At 34.1% G+C, this 19061-nt stretch overlaps 1 protein-coding gene across 1 annotated transcript in view; it reads right to left on the bottom strand.

Moving 5' to 3' along the window:
- The window catches only part of LOC306877221 (myosin light chain kinase, smooth muscle-like), a 98691-nt gene that overhangs the window by 3700 nt on the left and 75930 nt on the right, over nt 1-19061 (bottom strand). Inside the window, exons 18-30 of the mRNA XM_079428851.1 lie at nt 18608-18670; nt 11457-11504; nt 9904-10031; nt 9283-9436; nt 5530-5835; nt 5310-5342; nt 4609-4699; nt 4153-4356; nt 3217-3434; nt 2931-3054; nt 1115-1267; nt 714-837; nt 453-543 (exon numbers count right to left, since the gene is read on the bottom strand). Coding sequence (XP_079284977.1) covers nt 453-543; nt 714-837; nt 1115-1267; nt 2931-3054; nt 3217-3434; nt 4153-4356; nt 4609-4699; nt 5310-5342; nt 5530-5835; nt 9283-9436; nt 9904-10031; nt 11457-11504; nt 18608-18670 — 1737 coding nt within the window. The remainder of the gene's footprint in view (nt 1-452; nt 544-713; nt 838-1114; nt 1268-2930; nt 3055-3216; nt 3435-4152; nt 4357-4608; nt 4700-5309; nt 5343-5529; nt 5836-9282; nt 9437-9903; nt 10032-11456; nt 11505-18607; nt 18671-19061) is intronic.

The raw sequence follows: 19061 nt of genomic DNA, 5'->3' as shown, positions 1-19061 counted from the left end.
CTAGAATCTGTGATTGCGTAGTAGAGTAAATATCCACACCGGTGCGGTAACTGACAGACTGATACACATACTCCTCAAAATATTGGATTCATCCACGCTGGAGCCATACCAGAGGACATCCCATGCACGGAAGATAATTCCGCAAAAAGCTGCAATTCCAGGTTTTCAAACAGAGATGGCGACAAGGAGGCAAAACTTACAGACTGCAGCTTTAAGTATATTAAAAAATAGTGTGCTCTACGCTTAAGTGGTCTTCTATTTCATTTATATTATATTATATTATCTGCAAATACAGTGCAGAACATTTGACATCATTTTAAGATTGACATGCAGTACAAGTGCAAGTATTTTCAGTAAGCACACTTCTTTATCACAAGGGCTGACTGTTGACAATTCACTAACTGAGTCAGTATTAGTCTTTTATGTAAGGGTTGGACAGAAACGTTGTGCACCTTCAGTGGGTGAGCCCTTTTTGGCATGAACGCCCGCCATCAATGCCATGTTAGACAGTCGACCAATTGCTCGAACCGCATGCCCTGTTTTCTGAAGAAGAGTGAGCAAAACAGTTATGAATTTATTCACTAACACATCAGTAACAGAACACACTGTATGATAAGAAACACACTGCAAGAAGCTCATATTAATCAGACTATCATTAATACAAGGAGAAAAAACAACATTTTATGTCAGATGATTATCATTTAGATCCTGACCTGCCACTTTCTTCTCAGAATGTATTTCTTCATCCTCTCTTTGGAAAGCTTCTTGGCCTCCATGTTGGTGGTGTCCTGTTTGAGCCAGGGGTGCTGGAAACACTGATCGCAGCTCAGACGAGCTCTGCAGACAAACACACACACGGACACTGTAACTGTGTGCCATCGTGGTAATTACACTCTGAGAGAATGAGCTCTGAGAAAAATAAACTGATGAAACTGTAAAAAGAAAATGTATGATCTCTGACAGAGAACTGAAACTTACTGCTCCACCTCAGGGACACAGATGCATGGCGCAAGATGGAGGAAACCAGTTAAATCAGACATTCAAAATGACTCAAGGACAAGGCAACAGTTATTTTTCTGAATGGAAATGACTTTGGCATAGTGAAGGCACTCACTTCATGTCTTTCTTCAGCAGGTTACTGATAAAGTCTTTGGCCTCGTCTGAGATCTCATCAAACGCCTCGTCCTCAAAGTCCCACGTCGCTGAGGTCACGTTAGACAGGGTCTCGTTATCATTGTCCCCCATGAAGGGAGACAAACCACTGACGCTAAAGAGAACAAGAAACAATCAAAGAAAAGTATAACTATACTAATTGTTTGAAACATCAGGCTTATGCCTCATATAGTAGTATATTTAGCACTTAATATATATATATATATATACAGTATATATATATATATATAATTTTTTCTAAAAAATAAAACAATAAATAATTGAATATCACATTTGAAATATTCCAATGTTTACTTTATAGATTATTTAAAAAATTCTCAATAAAAAGACAACCCGAAGGGGGACTTATGTACAATTATAGGCTCCTAAAAGGCTGTTTACTTATAAAAAAATATAAACTATCAATGGGTTTTTTCTTTTTTTCTTTTTATGTCTTGTTGATAATTTCAAGATCTTATATATTTCCATATCAAATATAATACATTATAGGATATTTATTACTTTCACTGACTACATTGGGTAACACCAATGAAAGTAAATGAATAGTCACTCCAGGAAGAAATAATTATTCTGCATAACACTGGATAACTGGCAGAAAGCTCAGACAAACACAAGAGATCTACAGCCATATCAAAAAACAAACAAACAAAAAACAACAACAACAAAAAGATAACAGAATAGCACTCATGAGGGGGCTGTCGTATTACTCTATTTTCTTTAAGAAAAATTGTAAACACCTTGCAGAGGTGATTTCCATTTCAGGAAAGGAAAGAATGTTAAGCAAACAAAGCTCACACTTTCTTCCCATCAACTTTCTTCAACATTCTTCCCAACAATGTTGTGAAATGGTGTGGGATGATCACTGATCTTAACTGTGTTGAATGTACACTTGTCTTTTTAAATAAAACTGTTCTTGCAGAAAATATTATAATAATTAAATAAAATGTCATCAAGGCTAAAGGTACATTTTATGACTATGTTTCTTAACCCATTTAAGTACACTTTTTTAAACATGCATTTTGTAATAAAGTCAAATTAAAGTTTTACTTTTAAAGTACATTTTAAATTGTTTTATTTTTATATATATTTTATATTATATATATATTATTTAAATTTTATTTTATGTATTATTATCGGTTGTTGTGCCTTAAACAAGTACATTTATTTTGATGTGTTGACTAACATACCAAAGCACATGTAAAGTGCTCAATTATACTATTAACTAATAAGTGTGTTATTGGATATTATATTTAATATTTTTACATTGAAATGTACTAAATTGCAACTTCAGGTTTCTATAGAAACGGCATTAAATTATATTTTAAATTACTCTAAATGCTTGTCAGTACATTTGACAATACTCTTTAAATATATTTCAAGGAAATTAGAGGTAATTCTGAAATTACAAATAAGGTTGCACTTGAGCTCCTAAGTGGGTCATTAAAATACTCTAAGGTTCAGCTAATTGCATTTTGCATACATTTAAACAATATTACTTTTGAATTTATAATCTTTGAAATTAATATGCAATTAAATGTCTGAAACAGTTACCAGTTACCAATAGGAGTGTAGTACTCTCAGCTCATGTATACATTTATTCCACATAATTCTGCAGATTTTACCCCAAGATCAGCATGAAAAATTGCACAAAATTGAATGGCATAGAAAATGGGATAAAGTCTGCAGATTTTTTGAGGGTCTGGGTATGATCCACTAATCATAAAGATCATTTCTCTTTACAATGGTTGTGTACTCACAGGATGTAGCAGATGACTCCTATACTCCACATGTCTGTCGCGTAACTGATGGCCTCATAATTAATCACCTCTGGAGCCACAAACTCTGGGGTGCCAAACAGGACTTTCAGAGAGCCAGCATTCTCTACAGCCATACAAAGCACACAAAACAATCCACAATTCCATAATTCCATTTTAAAACTAGACATGTTGTTAGAACTTAAATTTTAAATAAATAAATGTTTTCAATCACATTTATAAAATGTTAAAACCCCATAAAAACACAGTGGGAGGGTTTTCTACTGACCCAGTCTGCGTGCCAGTCCAAAGTCAATGAGTTTGATTTTGCTACCGGTCTTATTGATACACATGATGTTCTCAGGTTTGAGATCCAGGTGGACGATGCCTTTCTTATGGATGAAATTTACTCCATCCACAATCTGAAGCATGTATTTGATCACCTCTCTCTCCGTTAGTTCAAAGTCCTCGTCTATGATCCTCTCAAACAGCTCCCCTCCAGAGATGCTGAAGAACACCAGCATTCAGCCAATACACCAGACACATTCACTTACTGTATGTACTGTGACATACTGACAACCTCAAACAGGAATGTAATTATCGTTAATAAAACTTAATTCATCTGCTATTTGGCTTTATTTAGAAATTCTCTGGGATTTCTTGCCTTCAATTCATCCTAGGAAGCTCAGCAACCGAAATGGCATGATGTGCTTTATGGTGACTAAAATGAACATGCAGGGCAAACTCTTGACTCTTCATTTAATGATAAAAAACTGAATATTGTTTTTTTTTTTTTTGTATGAGGATGGTGTGCTCTAATAGTTAACGATCTGCAGGTAACAAGACACTTAATCACTTCTTTATCTAAACAAATGTCTACTAAAAGTGATAAGTTTTTGGCATATTGGAAGTAAAACAATGTTTTGCATAACAGGCTGACATACTGTTACTTGACAGTTAATCATTTCTATTAGAATTAGTAATTTCTGTTAAAACATATGTGTTAAATAAATACTGTAGGTGTATAAAAATGTGTATTTGAAAATAATCACAATAATACTGATTCTTCAATCGCTATTTCACTAAAATAATACCATTCTTTTATTGAACTGTTGTGAGTTGATTACAGGCTTGATTTGAGCTTGATAAAACCAAAGAACAAGAAAACAGTCAATTTACATTCACTAATCTAAGATTAAAGCTCATTAAACACATATACACTTACATTTCCAGCACCATTACAATGTCAGTCTTTCCCTCAAAAGCGTCGGCACACTGCACAAGCTTTGGGTGATGCAGGTCATTCATGATTGCAATTTCCTGTCTGACATTGTCTTTTTCTTTGGCAGAATACACTTTTATGAATTTCCCAGCCCACACCTTTTTTGTGGACTTTTCTATCAGTTTGAAAACAGTCCCGAATTTCCCTCTAAAAAAAATAAAGAAAGAAAGAAATAAGACTGAAAAAAAGCAAACTTTCAGATCCTTTTTGTTTTTTTTATTATTATTATTATTATTATTTTTTAATATAAACTTGCATCTGTTTTTGCATTTTATTAGACCGATTATAGGACAACCGAAAAGTAGAATAATGCCAGCAGAATTGTATTACTGTTTCCTTTATGGTATAAGGTAATATCAAATAATTGATGCTATTTTATTGATCTGCTGTCATACTCACGTGCCCAGTCTGTCTTGCACATCGTACAGGTCCTTCACCTTCACGTCTGTCCTGATCGTCACATTTCTGTAATCTGGTTCCTTCTCCGATTCTAAAAAGAGAGGGAATGGATCCGTATCATTCTGGATTGTCTATAATCAGTCGAATTGCAATATTTAACTCTTATTTTCCTCAGTGGATAAGGGTTTTGAAACTAAGAAGCATGTGTGTTGAACTAAGAAGCTTCTTGAACTAAGAAGCATGTGTGTTTTATGACCTCGTTGTCTCTGATTACTAGCATGAGAGAAATACACATCAACATGACGTCAGTGTTTTTGTAAAGATACCCCTAAAATTATTATTATTCTGAGATCATTATTTACAAAAAAGCTAAGGTAGTTATTATTTTTTTTTTTTTTTATATTTATTACATTCGCTTTTACTCATAAGGTCAAATTATTTGAAAAATGCCTATGTTTGAACAATTTAAGACTAAAAGTAAAAACTTGAAAATAATATGAACTATGCAATTGTTTAAGATTTACAGTACAATGCTTTTCTGTATTTTCCCCCCTTTTTCATATACATATGCTCTATATGACACATTTGGTTACATGTACAACCTCACCATCTCCTGTAAATGAAAGGGGGAAAACAGAAAAAAGAGCATAGAAACTTGACACTTATGATTTCAAAGCTTAAATTTCCCAAACATGACATACCATCATCTGAGGGTTCAGCTTCATCTTTATTTTCTGTAAAAGTAGCAGAATGTTATTACAGCATATTTTATTTTTTATGTCAATTTTATATTTTACTTTATTTTATTAATTAGTATTTTTTTTTTATTTTAACCGAAATAACCAAATAACTAAAGTTAAGATGGTAATCCGTTCTTTGTGACTCATGTAATACTCTTTAAATCCACTAGGTGGCGCTCACCTTCCCCAGCTTCCAGCCCCAACTGCACTGGCTCAGACTCAGCGCTGGGCTCTCCCACACCATAAATATTCACTGCTCTCACTCGAAACTTATATTGCCTGTCTGGAAGCAGGTTCTGCACGTTATAGGAGGTGCTGTTACAGGACGCCATATCTGTCCACTTCATGTCCACAGAGTTCCACATCTCCAGGTTGTAGGACTGGACGGCACTGCCGCCGTCGTATGTCGGTCCATACCAGGATAGTGTGAGGCTGGACTTGCGGATGTCTGAGGCTGCCGGGACACGGGCAGGAGGGTCAGGCTTATCTGAAAAGACCAAGACATAAGCTGGATTGTGAGACATTGTCCTAAAAAATACAAAAGTAGTCAGATCATATACATGTGCACTGCTTGGCAGCCAGCATTTCAGCCCAGCATTGTGTGGATGCAACAAAGGAAACTTTAAAGATGCACCTAAAACCAAGGCCAAGGCCTAAGGTCAAATGTCAAAGCCATTTCTAAACCATTAACAATGAATGTCTTCACACTCTAATAAACTGCTCATCAAGCTAAATTAAGAATTCTGAACAGGTTGGGGGAATGGTGATGAATGAAGGTGTGGGAGATGGGGGTTTTTCTACTGGCATTTAAAAAAAAATGCATTACAGAACTGTCAGAGTGCAAAAGTAACTAGGTTAATATTATGGTAAAACTAGCATGTTTGCATTGCATTCCTGTTAACGCATTCTTTCTTAATTTGAATCTGTAAATCTGTCAAAATCTGTAATTTTTTTAAATACAATTTGTCACTAAATATTTACACAAATGCAGTTTTTCCTCTGTTTAATTTTTTTTTTAATTCAATTGTTTGCAAACTTGAATTATCAGTAAACTAAATTGATGATATGCCATTATATTAAAACAATACCCCATCTGAGGGTTGTCCCCCCTAAAAATATGATTTAAAAAACCACGCTGTGTATTGTACTGTCCAACCGCGAGCGCAAACCACAGAAATGGAGAATAATGAGTCATTTTTATGCTTGTTCAAAAATCATATTCGGACGCAACTTTCATCTAGTTCAATATATAGTTCATCTATAGCAAATTGAACAAAGCACTGCAAAGCCTTACACAGAGAGTGGTTTCCTATAGTTCGAGAAAGTCAGAGTTGTGAGATATAAACTCGCAATTGCGAGAAAAAAAAACTCAGAATTGCGAGATAAAAAATTCTGAATTCAGAATTCTGAGAAAAAAAGTCAGAATTGCGAGTTTATATCTGAGAATTCTGAGAAAAAAGTCAGAATTGCGAGTTTATATCTCAGAATTGCAAGTTTATATCTGAGAATTCTGAGAAAGTCAGAATTGCGAGTTTATATCTGAGAATTCTGAGAAAAAAGTCAGAATTGCGAGTTTATATCAGAATTGCGAGTTTATATCTGAGAATTCTGAGAAAAAAAGTCAGAATTGCGAGTATATATCTCAGAATTCTGAGACAAAAGTCAGAATTGCGAGTTTATATCTCAGAATCCTGAGAAAAAAGTCAGAATTGCGAGTTTATATCAGAATTGGGAGTTTATATCTGAGAATTCTGAGAAAAAAGTCAGAATTGCGAGTTTATATCTGAGAATTCTGAGAAAAAAGTCAGAATTGCGAGTTTATATCTGAGAATTCTGAGAAAAAAGTCAGAATTGCGAGTTTATATCTCGGAATTGCGAGTTTATATCTGAGAATTCTGAGAGAAAAAGTCAGAATTGCGAGTTTATATCAGAATTGCGAGTTTATATCTGAGAATTCTGAGAAAAAAGTCAGAATTGCGAGTTTATATCAGAATTGGGAGTTTATATCTGAGAATTCTGAGAAAAAAGTCAGAATTGCGAGTTTATATCTGAGAATTCTGAGAAAAAAGTCAGAATTGCGAGTTTATATCTGAGAATTCTGAGAAAAAAGTCAGAATTGCGAGTTTATATCTCGGAATTGCGAGTTTATATCTGAGAATTCTGAGAGAAAAAGTCAGAATTGCGAGTTTATATCAGAATTGCGAGTTTATATCTGAGAATTCTGAGAAAAAAGTCATAATTGCGAGTTTATATCAGAATTCTGAGAAAACAAAATCAGAATTGCGAGTTTATATCTCAGAATTCTGAGAAAAAAAGTCAGAATTGCAAGTTTATATACCTGAGAATTCTGAGAAAAAAGTCAGAATTGCGAGTTTATATCTCAGAATTGCAAATTTATATCTGAGAATTCTGAGAAAAAAGTCAGAATTGCGAGTTTATATCTCAGAATTGCAAGTTTATATCTGAGAATTCTGAGAAAAAAGTCAGAATTGCGAGTTTATATCTCAGAATTGCAAGTTTATATCTGAGAATTCTGAGAAAAAAGTCAGAATTGCGAGTTTATATCAGAATTGCGAGTTTATATCTGAGAATTCTGAGAAAAAAAGTCAGAATTGCGAGTTTATATCTCAAAATTCTGAGAAAAAAGTCAGAATTGCGAGTTTATATCTCAGAATTCTGAGAAAAAAGTCAGAATTGCGAGTTTATATCTCAGAATTCTGAGAAAAAAAGTCAGAATTGTGAGTTTATATCTGAGAATTCTGAGAAAAAAAGTCAGAATTGTGAGTTTATATCTGAGAATTCTGAGAAAAAAGTCATAATTGCGAGTTTATATCAGAATTCTGAGAAAAAAAGTCATAATTGCGAGTTTATATCTCAGAATTCTGAGAAAAAAAAGTCAGAATTGCGAGTTTATATCTCAGAATTCTGAGAAAAAACGTCAGAATTGTGAGTTTATATCTGAGAATTCTGAGAAAAAGTCAGAATTGTGAGTTTATATCTGAGAATTCTGAGAAAAAAAGTCAGAATTGCGAGTTTATATCTGAGAATTCTGAGAAAAAGTCAGAATTGCGAGTTTATATCTCAGAATTGCGAGTTTATATCTGAGAATTGTGAGTTTATATCTGAGAATTCTGAGAAAAAAAGGCAGAATAGCGAGTTTATATCTCAGAATTCTGAGTAAAAAGTCAAAATTGCGAGTTTATATCAGAATTGAGAGTTTATATCTGAGAATTCGGAGAAAAAAAGTCAGATTTGTGAGTTTATATCTGAGAATTAAAAAAAAAAGTCAGAATTGTGAGTTTATATCTGAGAATTCTGAGAAAAAAAGTCAGAATTGCGAGTTTATATCTCAGAATTGTGAGTTTATATCTGAGAATTCTGAGAAAAAAAGTCAGAATTGCGACTTTATATCTCAGAATTGTGAGTTTATATCTGAGAATTCTGAGAAAAAAAGTCAGAATTGCGAGTTTATATCAGAATTGCGAGTTTATATCTGAGAATTCTTAGAAAAAAAGTCAGAATTGCGAGTTTATATCTCAGAATTCTGAGAAAAAAAGTCAGAATTGCAAATTTATATCTCGCAATCGCGAGAAAAAAAGTCAGCATTGTGAGATAAAAAGTCGCAATTACCTTGTTTTATTTTTTATTCATTGGCGGAAACGGGCTTCCATATGAAACTCCAATATGTAATGACTCCCATGTGCATATGGCCAGATGTCCCAGTGTTAAGTGCGTAGGTTTGCTTTTGACATTGGTGTGGACCGGGTGTGTCTCACTCAAACTGGAATTGCGGGCTGTTTGATCGCCCCCTGGTGGCTGGCTGCAGTACAGGTCATAAACCCCTCCCTCTCTATGTAAACGAATGGTACTTGAGTCATAACAAAAAAAATAATTACACTTCCAAGACAATTTTCCAAAATATGTCCAGACTTACCGACTATAGTGAGGTTGAGGGCGGCCTGTCTCACGCCACAGCTGTTCTTGAGCTCGATGGTGTAGCAGCCGCAGTGCTCCTGCTGTCCTTCTGTGATGGTTAGCTGACTGCTGCTATCTGAGCTCACTACCGAGATGCCCTGACCTTCCTGAATCTGAAGGAGCAGAGGATGTGCATAAACAACACGAACACGGGTGCCAGTTGCAGACTAAGGCTACTTTAAACATTAGAGCATGCAAGTGTGATAAACAGTGCAAATTTTATTTAATATTGACAAAATTATCCACAAATAATGCTCTTTTCACTAGAGTAATAAAGACATTTACAACTAATATTTTGTGTCTGAGCCATGTGTACAGAGTGATATGCCAGCTTGCAGTGTTTGCTCATTAAAGTTGATGGCTGATTCTGAAAAGATTGAGCTGCCTACCTAGACAGCATTTTTGTACATCACAGCCACTTTTTTGATTTTACATAGCAGAAAAAACTTAATGTTGAAAGCATTTAAAGGGGACTGGTGAGTAAATTAATATGCATCTGCGTGTTTAAGTATGAACACTCAGCAGTGTTTCTCTCTCGGTCAGGGTTTCTGCACATGTTAAAAGGTGAAAGGACTCTTACTGGTTTGCGGAACTTGAGCCAGGTGCAGCTGATGGGCTGAGCTCCAGTGAATTTACACAGCAGACTGACCTCCTGACCCGCCAAGATCTTCATATCATCAGGAAACTGCTGGATCTGAGGAGGAGCACCTGACACACACAGTCCAGTTATACAGACAGCTTGGGCTGTTTATGTTTGATGAAGATCCATTTGATAGCACAGCAGTTAGAAATGTATTGAACAACTGCACAGCAGACTGTGTAGAAAATATGAAAGTGAGATTTAAAGTATGTGCTGCTATGAGTACCTGTGCTCCTCATCACGAAACACATCAAATCACATGTGCTTGAAATTTTAAATGACTTGTATACACAAAAACTTTTGGGAAACTAAATACTAAAAAGACTTAAATGCTAAAACTGTTCCAGGATGAAATGTTATATGTAATGTAATATAAAATGTAATAACGTGTAATTTGCCATAAACATGCTTCTTACTATAGATGCACATCTAAATCATCATTTTGATGGAGGAACTTCTGCTCATACATTGCAATTCTAATCAATCAGTAACTCAGTAACTTGGTACACACTGCAAAAATTATGTTCATACTTGGTATTTTTGTCTTGATGTTTTAGTATAAATACCTGTTTCTATAAATATGCTGTTTTAGTATAAATAATAAATAATAAATATTTAGTATAAATAGTATAAATTTGTTATTTGAGAAGCAAAATGACTTAAGATATTGAGTCTTGTTTTCTAAAAACCAAACAAAATTGTAAGAAAACAAATCTGCCTATTGGGGAAGAAATATAATCTTGTTTCCCCTTTGTAATTAAGATTATTTTTCTTATCTCATTGGTAGTTATTTTTTTAAGGTTATACTTAAAAAATTTTAAGGTAAGTGGTTGCAATCAATTTATTTTAGCTACATTTAAATAAACAAATTTAGTTGACTAACCTTTTAACACACACACACACATATATATATATATTCAAATTAAATGTAGCTAAAATAAATAGTTTGCAACCTCTTACCTTAAAAAAATTTGTGACCTATCATCATTTTTTTCAGAGTACATGTACTTACTATATGGTTAGAGTAAGGATTAGGGTTTGGCTTAGGGTTACTTGTAATTATGCATCATTTATTGTTATTATAATAGTAAATACATGTAACGTGTAATAAGGACACCTTAAATTCTTAAATCTTAAGTTCTAAAATCTTTTTTACAACAAAAAGGACAAAATGATTTTCTGTTGTAATCAACAGCATGTCACAGAAATACAGTCATGGCCAAAAATATTGGTACCCTTGGTAAATATGATTAAAGAAGGCTGTGAAAATTAATCTGCATTGTTAATCCTTTTGATCTTTTACTTAAAAAATTTACAAAAATCTATCCTTTCATTGGATAATAAGAATTTAAAATGGGGGGAAATATCATTATGAAATAAATGTTTTTTTTTCTCATATTTACCATGGGTTCCAATATTTTTGGCCATGACTGTAGTTGTTTAAACCAGAATTGATCTTTAAACCATGCAGATGATGATTGATTTGACCCTACCTTGTTTAGGAAGCGTTTTGGGTGGGGGTTTCTTTATTTTGGCCTCATCTGAAGTGAATAACAGAAGAAATAAACACAGATCAGATTATCACATCACAGTTAACAAAGAAAATAAGCTCAACATCCAATCTCAGTGCAGAGAAGTGATTGTGAACCACCCAGCAAATCAAGTTTTCTGGTGTAAATGAATAAACACATGTCATATTAATTCCAGGCAGCATCACAAGTCAGATATGGGGATTTATATGAATTGCTGTAATCATGATATTGACCAGCTGATGGTACTTTATCTTTAATTACTTTGCATATGATTTACCTTCAGGTTTCAAGTCATACAAACACACAAATGTTAACATCGACCAGTAGATCTACTCATAGAGTATCTGAGACAACATGCACTCTCACATTTACAAAACTTGAAGAAGGGAGGGCAGAAAGAGAGGAAAAGAGAGATGTTTTTCTCTGGATGTACTAGGAGAGATCAGCTGCTAAGGTTCTTTGCTCTTTGCCTTTTTTGGTCATACTAAAAATATCTCCAACTAGAATCCAGGAAATAGCTTTTGGCACTATTTATTTTACATCTGATCGCTGTCATGAAACAATGTGATGGCTAGGCCAACAAACACAAGCCTAGAGCTGCAGCGGTGGCAATGAAGCTATTCTGATCTGAAGCAATGTCAGTTGTAAGACATTCCAATCTCATCCCTCTCTGAGAGGCCATTCTCTCATTCCTTTCTCTCTTTTTCTGTAGCCGTGGAAATGAAAACATCCTCTTTCCAACACAAAACTATTTTTGCTTGTGGCTTAAAATGGCCTTTCAGTGAGCTTTCACCCGAATCTCTAAAATTTGGGCAAAACAGATCTCAAGCTGAACTTATAAATAGAGATAATGGAGTTAACATATCTACCTAACTTTCATAATAAATCAATTGTAGCACAACAAATATAGTACAATCTGCAAATAGTTAACGCTAAAATAAGTCTCACATCAAGATCAATATAACCTGCTATTAAGAAAACCTACTGACTGTGAAATTTTGGATGCTGAGGCAAAGTGAACTCATGAGTATTTTCATGTATTTTACATAAAATGTGATTTTAGTACATGTACAGAGGGCCCGGAAATATTTGGACACTAAAGTCATACTTAAAATATCTAAATTGCATTGAATTAGACACACATATCGATACATAAATCAAAGTGGCATCTGTAAACAAATGATGCAAACTTATTTTTTTAACTAACTTAAACGACTGGTGTCAAGGTGACTTTTTTTTTTTTTTTTGTGCAGGTATGAAGTCAGTTCTCCTCAAGTGTATTTCATCATGTTAACTATAAACATTTTCCACAAAGTTTGACACCCAGAAAGTGTCAAAGACATTCTGTCTTTGTTCGGAACAAAATATTTAATTTTTCATATTCTAAAACATTTTTTTGTGCTATATTTACTTAATAATGGCACTTAATTTGAAATTTTGGTTATTTAATGCAAATTTATTTATTTGTTTGTTTGCCTGCTTGCTTGCTTAAGTGCCCAAATACATTTTAAATACATTTTGATGCCATTGCATAATGTATGTTTGCACAGACAATTAAAATGTAAACATTATATAACAGCATATGCCAATCACATTATTTAACACATTAAGCAAACAAAGCAACACAAATATATTTATAATATAAATACAATACAAAGAATTCACACACACACACACACACAAAACATATACATGTATATACACACACACACACACACATTTCTAAACCTGTGCAAATGCAAATAATTTCACATTTTTGATGCTGTCACTTTGTTCATACTTTTCTGTGTTTGTCCAAATGTTTGTCCAAAATTTCTAAAAAGATTAGACTAAATGGGCTAAATATTTAATCATTCTGAAGTTATCTAATGACTCCCTCTCAAATTGCTCGTGTTTTGTGTCTACAGGAAGAGAAGCAATACTAAGTGGTTAACAGTACTTGTTCAAGTAAACATTCAACAAATAAACAAATCACCGCTGGTAACTGAATACACAAAACTACTTATTTGGAGTGAACAGTCTGACATGGCAATAAGGCTACAAGAATTGGAATTACAGCCCTTTCAATTGGTTGTTCTATTGTGCTTCTGGGTGTTCAGTCAACAAATCTATCAAAATACTTTCCACAAAATTCCAGTGGACCAAAAAAAAAAAAAAAAAAAATGCATGAGTACTCTTTAGATGTGACCTAAGATCTTAAAACTGTACAGCCTATTAAACAGACCTAAATCCTACCTAAATCCGTCATTGCCTTGTTTTCGTTCACATCAGATTAAAAATGCAGTTCAATCATGACATCTCTTGGAAGATTTTAGCATGGTGATGGATATGATAATGTTAATGTATTTGGTCTTGGGCGGAATAGATCTGCTGCATTGCTGCTGAATTGCTGCTGCTGTTGATTATAGCTGTAGTTGTAGATTATTGCTGCTGCAAACAAGTACAGGAACTTGCTACTGCCAATGCATATGGCGATACAGTGCCATGAGTATTTGAGACATACTGCTGCTGCAAAAATAGCATATAAAATAACCCATAGTAGATATATACAGGTGGAGCTGGGGAAGGTGGAGGACTTCAAAGAGGACTTCAGGAATCTCAAGTGAATACTACTATCCAGCCATATAAATGCAAGGCAGTAAGCTCATTGGCTGCATATGCAGCATGAACCAATCAGCTTGTGCCAAGTCGTTTAAGTTTCTGAATATCATGAGTTATGTTAACAACCCGTCAGCTTGCACCATCTTGAGTTTCATGACTGGACTGTAGTATTCTACTCACTCAAAGCAGTACATGTGCAAAAGATGATGTTCCTTACATATTCTGCATGCATGAACTTATGGTAATGTTATGTTGGTAACTGAATATAAGTCATTGCATATGGTAGCAGGTAATCCTGATGTCAAATGGAGGTGTTTCTCAAATACTTTATTCTCCACGATGAGCATTATATTACTGTACATAATCTTTTTAGTGTTCAAGATAGTTCTACTTCCCCAACAAATGGTAACATTTACAAATGTCTGAATTAGAGTTGCAAAGGGGTGGAAAACTTCCGGAAACTTTCCAAAAATCCCAGGTAGATTCCAAAAAGTTTCCAAAATTTCTGGAAAGTTTCTGAAATTTACTGGAAATTTTCCAACTTTTTGCAACCCTAGTCTGAATTTGGTTGTTGGATTTAGATCATTAGGAAACTACAGTAACATATCATGTTCAAAATGCCCCAACAAACATAGAGATCCAACAAAATGCTGTAAGCTTTGTGGTAAGGCGTTTGTTAAGACAGATGTAAATCACAGGTTTATTACACCAATACAGAGGCAGTGAGTAAAGGCAAAGTCAGAGCAAATGCTTTAGGATACTGAAACGACACACACACAGGGCAACAGCATCTCACCATTATGTTTCTTAATGTTTAGTCTACATTATCTGGGGCCACAGAATCAAACGTATCTGTTTAAAGGCCTGACAAATTCAAGACACTTAGAGAAACAGATAATCTCTGCCCTCCACTCCTTCAACAAATCATTCAATATAGCACCACTTCACACTGTCAACCACTGCTGAAAATAAGCAGACAGACAAAAAGAAAGAAACACATAGTGAATCTAATGTATTCACTCAAACATCTGCATGGTGACGTATGGTGAGACATAATAAAAATAAGAACTTTTATTTAAAGGTATAAAATCTTACATAGTAGAACACGTGAACAGGAGAGGGAGTTTTTAATGCTCAAGATCAGCCCAAATTCTTCATGGCAAAATAATTTAAATGAAGTGTCATTTCTTACTATCCTGTTATACTTATTACTACCATGCAAAATAAAATTTTGCTGCAGTTAACAATTAATATTCTATAGGCATCCCTTAACATTCTGTTGCTGAATTGCTTGCTCTTGTGAAAAAAAGTAGTATACTTTAATGTATACTCAAGTGTGAATTGAATGTAATGTTGTCAGACACTTAATTAAATGTTAACTGAAATTAAATTATTTTTTTTTAGAATTAAAATTTATATTAAATACAATTCTTTTGTTATATATATGCAAGTACTGTTCTTTAAAAATACTTGATTGGAAGATTTGTAGCAACAGCATAAACAGGGGAAAATGTACAAAAATACTTTCTGAATGAATTTGATGCATGCCAAAGGATTTGAACATGCAGGTTCCATGTTCAGTGGTAGTACATACATAGTGGGATGAGTTGGTTTCAAATTACCAATTTCTGTGGAATGGTGACAATGATGCTTGCAAGCACAATTAATAACATAGAGAACAGAAATAAGCCATTACGATGATGTGCACAGCAGTATTGAGCAGCAGTTGTTTCTAAACAGGTTATGAAAGCACTGAATCCTTAAGGACACCAATTGGGTTCAATATACACCAGCGTTTCAGAGGTACATTGAGGTTAGAATTTTCCATTATCCATGACACCACTGCTTATTTTTATAGCTTCACGATTTTTAATCACAGATTTTCCATTACTGCAAACAACTCGATGACTGAATGTAACCTCTATGGTCGAGGACCTGCCTAACCTTCACTTGCTACAAAATCACTGGCAACCTTCTATTGTCAGCCTCAGCCATTGATTGCTTGCTTAAAATGCCTCTCTAAAAACAAAGCATCAAACATGAGTCACTACATCATAAAGACTGACCCTGTGACATTAAAATTCCTATTGAAGCTGGGAAATTAGGGCTCATCATCTGTTTCTGTGTCATGTTTAACTTTTTCTTCATAGAGAAAGCCTCACTTCATTCTTTAAATAATAAACAATCATTAATATGCCTGAGCCATATGGTACACGTTTCTTCAGAGATGAGTGCACACATCAACAGTTTCTCCAGTTTGATTTTCAGCCATTTCTGAAGATAAAGTTCAAGACATACAGTGCAAAACATAACAGCCTGCTCATAGAGAAGGCAAAAAGTAGACTCTCTAGTATACAAAACCCTTTAAAAAACATTCTGAAGAATGTTAGGCATGTTAAAAACATTGATGTTAGAAAACTCATACAACACTCCTCGCGGAGTGAGAGTCTTGATTGAGCCCATACATGGAAATCCAAAGTGGGTTTTGCCAAGCAGTCATGCAGTAAGTGTCATGATCTCTCTCTTTCTCTCTCCTGTCAGAAACATTGTTATATTCTCTCTTTATATATCTAAAACAAGCCTTTGTTCACTGTTCATTTTTGTCTGCCTCCTTCTTGCTTGTTGAGTTTGTTTAAAATGTAAAATCAGTCATTGTCAGCAGCCTTGTCAAACATCTCCTCTGATGAAGAGTGTGAGAAGTGAACAATTGGTTTAACAGTGAAGATGGACCTGCTACAGGGATTGTTTTATACTATGCTAGTCTATGCTATACTATACTATAAGCCTACTACTGTTATATGTCTGTGGTTTTCTGTGTGACCTAGTTTTCCCCATTCCGTTTAATTAGTCACTCAGTACACCTGTTGTCTTAATTATCTCATTAGTTCCCTTTGTTTGGTTCATGCTTTATAAGTCCTCAGTTCTCCCTTAGTCTTGGTTCCGTTCTTGTCTATGTTATGTTGGTTTACTTGCCTGTCTCCTGGATTTGCTAATTAAAATACCTTTTTGTTTATCCCTGTCGTCTTCGTGCTATTGTGCCTCACCAACCTGATTCTAATCTGATTTTAAGCATATTTTTATTGAAGAAAAAAAAACAAAAACACTAAACATAATTGTCAACTTTTCAATTTTGTGGATAAGAATTCTTGGTAACACTTTAGAATACTGATCCTTTGTTAATGAATAACTACACAGGAACAAGTCACTAATGCACTATTAACATTGTAGTAACTACTATTACCTAACAAGAAACTATGATTATTGATTTAGTAAGTAATAGCGCTCAGTTGAAACTGGTAGTTCACTATTAGCTAATCAATAACTATTTTATATATATATGTATATATATATCCTGGAGAACTACTGTATACAGGTTCATAATTAATGTGAATTATGTATAATTAATTCTAAAATGAAGGTCATGGTAACCAGCCAGTAATGACACAAGAATTATAAAATTCTTCTAAAGGAACTACTAACTACTTGGATCAGTATTCTAAAGTGAAAAGCATCATAACTCCCTAATATTGACTGAGATAATTTTAAGCTTTTGAGATATATGTAAGGTTTCGGATAGTAATGACTAAAGTGTTACTACATCCTTCTGAAGAAACTACTAATTATTTGGATCAGTATTCTAAAGCAAAGATCACGGTAACCCACTAGTAATGATTTAAGTGTTACCAAATCTAGCAAAATGAATTACTAACCAAAACCTTACAAAAACCTTAAAAGTTTACAATGACTCCAGTAATTACTAGGGAGTTATCACGATCTTCACTTTACAATACTGATCCAAAAAATGTTTAATTAATTTAGAAAAGTTGTAGTACCACCTGAATAATTACTATCCAATGCTTTACAAAATTTTCAAAAGCATACAATGATTTCAGTTTTGTAAAGATCATGATAACTCCCTAGTTATCATGATCTTCACTTTAGAATACTGATCCAAATAATTAGTAATTCCTTCTGAAGAATTTGGTAATACTTGAGTCATTACTAGTGGGTTACCATGACCTTGACTTTAGAATTAATTATACATTATGTATTATTCATATTAATTATGAACCTGTATACAGTAGTTCTAAGTAGTTCTTAGGCAGGTATGAAAAAATAATAGTTACTGATTAGCTAATAGTGAACTACCACAGTCGACTAAGCACTATTACTTACTAATTCATTAATCAGAGTTTCTTGTTAGTTACTAGTAGTTACTAGAGTGCTAATATTACATTACTTGTGTGTTCTTGTGTAGTTATTCATTAATGATGGAACAGTATTCTAAAGTGTTACCGAATTCTTTAACTTGTGGACTGAACAAAGCAATTTAAAAAGCAATATTCTCAGTTCAGATATTGTCTATAAATGCTACAAGCAACATTGCAGAACATATGTGTGTGTGTGTGTGTGTGTGTGTGTGTCTGTGTGCTGCAGTGGGAAAGGTTCACATCTCCCACGCCACTCCATATTGGGATATAAAAAAGGAAGTACATATTTTGGAAACTCACTCTCTGTGGTCGGGGTAGAGGGCTTCCTGCTCCGCTTATCAGCTGGTGTGGAGACACTGGGATCTGAACACAGACAGACAGAATACAGAGAGTAACACAGAGAACAAAATTAGAATCTACTTCATGTGACCACCATGAAATCAGTGTATTATGCATCCTCTTCAACTTCTACAAACCGATAAAAAAAATAACCCAAGCTGAATACATCAAGTAATTCTTTTGAGGGTCCATCGCCATTTTATTATTGTCACTTTTTAAGACCAAAACTAAGGCCAAAAGGATAAACCGGAGTTTAAAAAGAGGAATTTGAAATTGCAGACGCCAAATTAGGAGAAGCTGTATTAGACATGTATGCAAGTAAACAATAATGTTAAAGCAATCAAATAAAATCAGCATGCTGCCATTGAAAATAATGATATCTCCAGGTCAAGGTGTCTTTATTTTGTCACTATTA

Source organism: Barbus barbus (genome assembly GCF_936440315.1).
Source record: "Barbus barbus genome assembly, chromosome: 11".
Lineage (NCBI taxonomy): Eukaryota > Metazoa > Chordata > Actinopteri > Cypriniformes > Cyprinidae > Barbus > Barbus barbus.
Note: the sequence above shows the minus strand (reverse complement) of the source record. Positions and strands in the feature narration are given on the sequence as shown.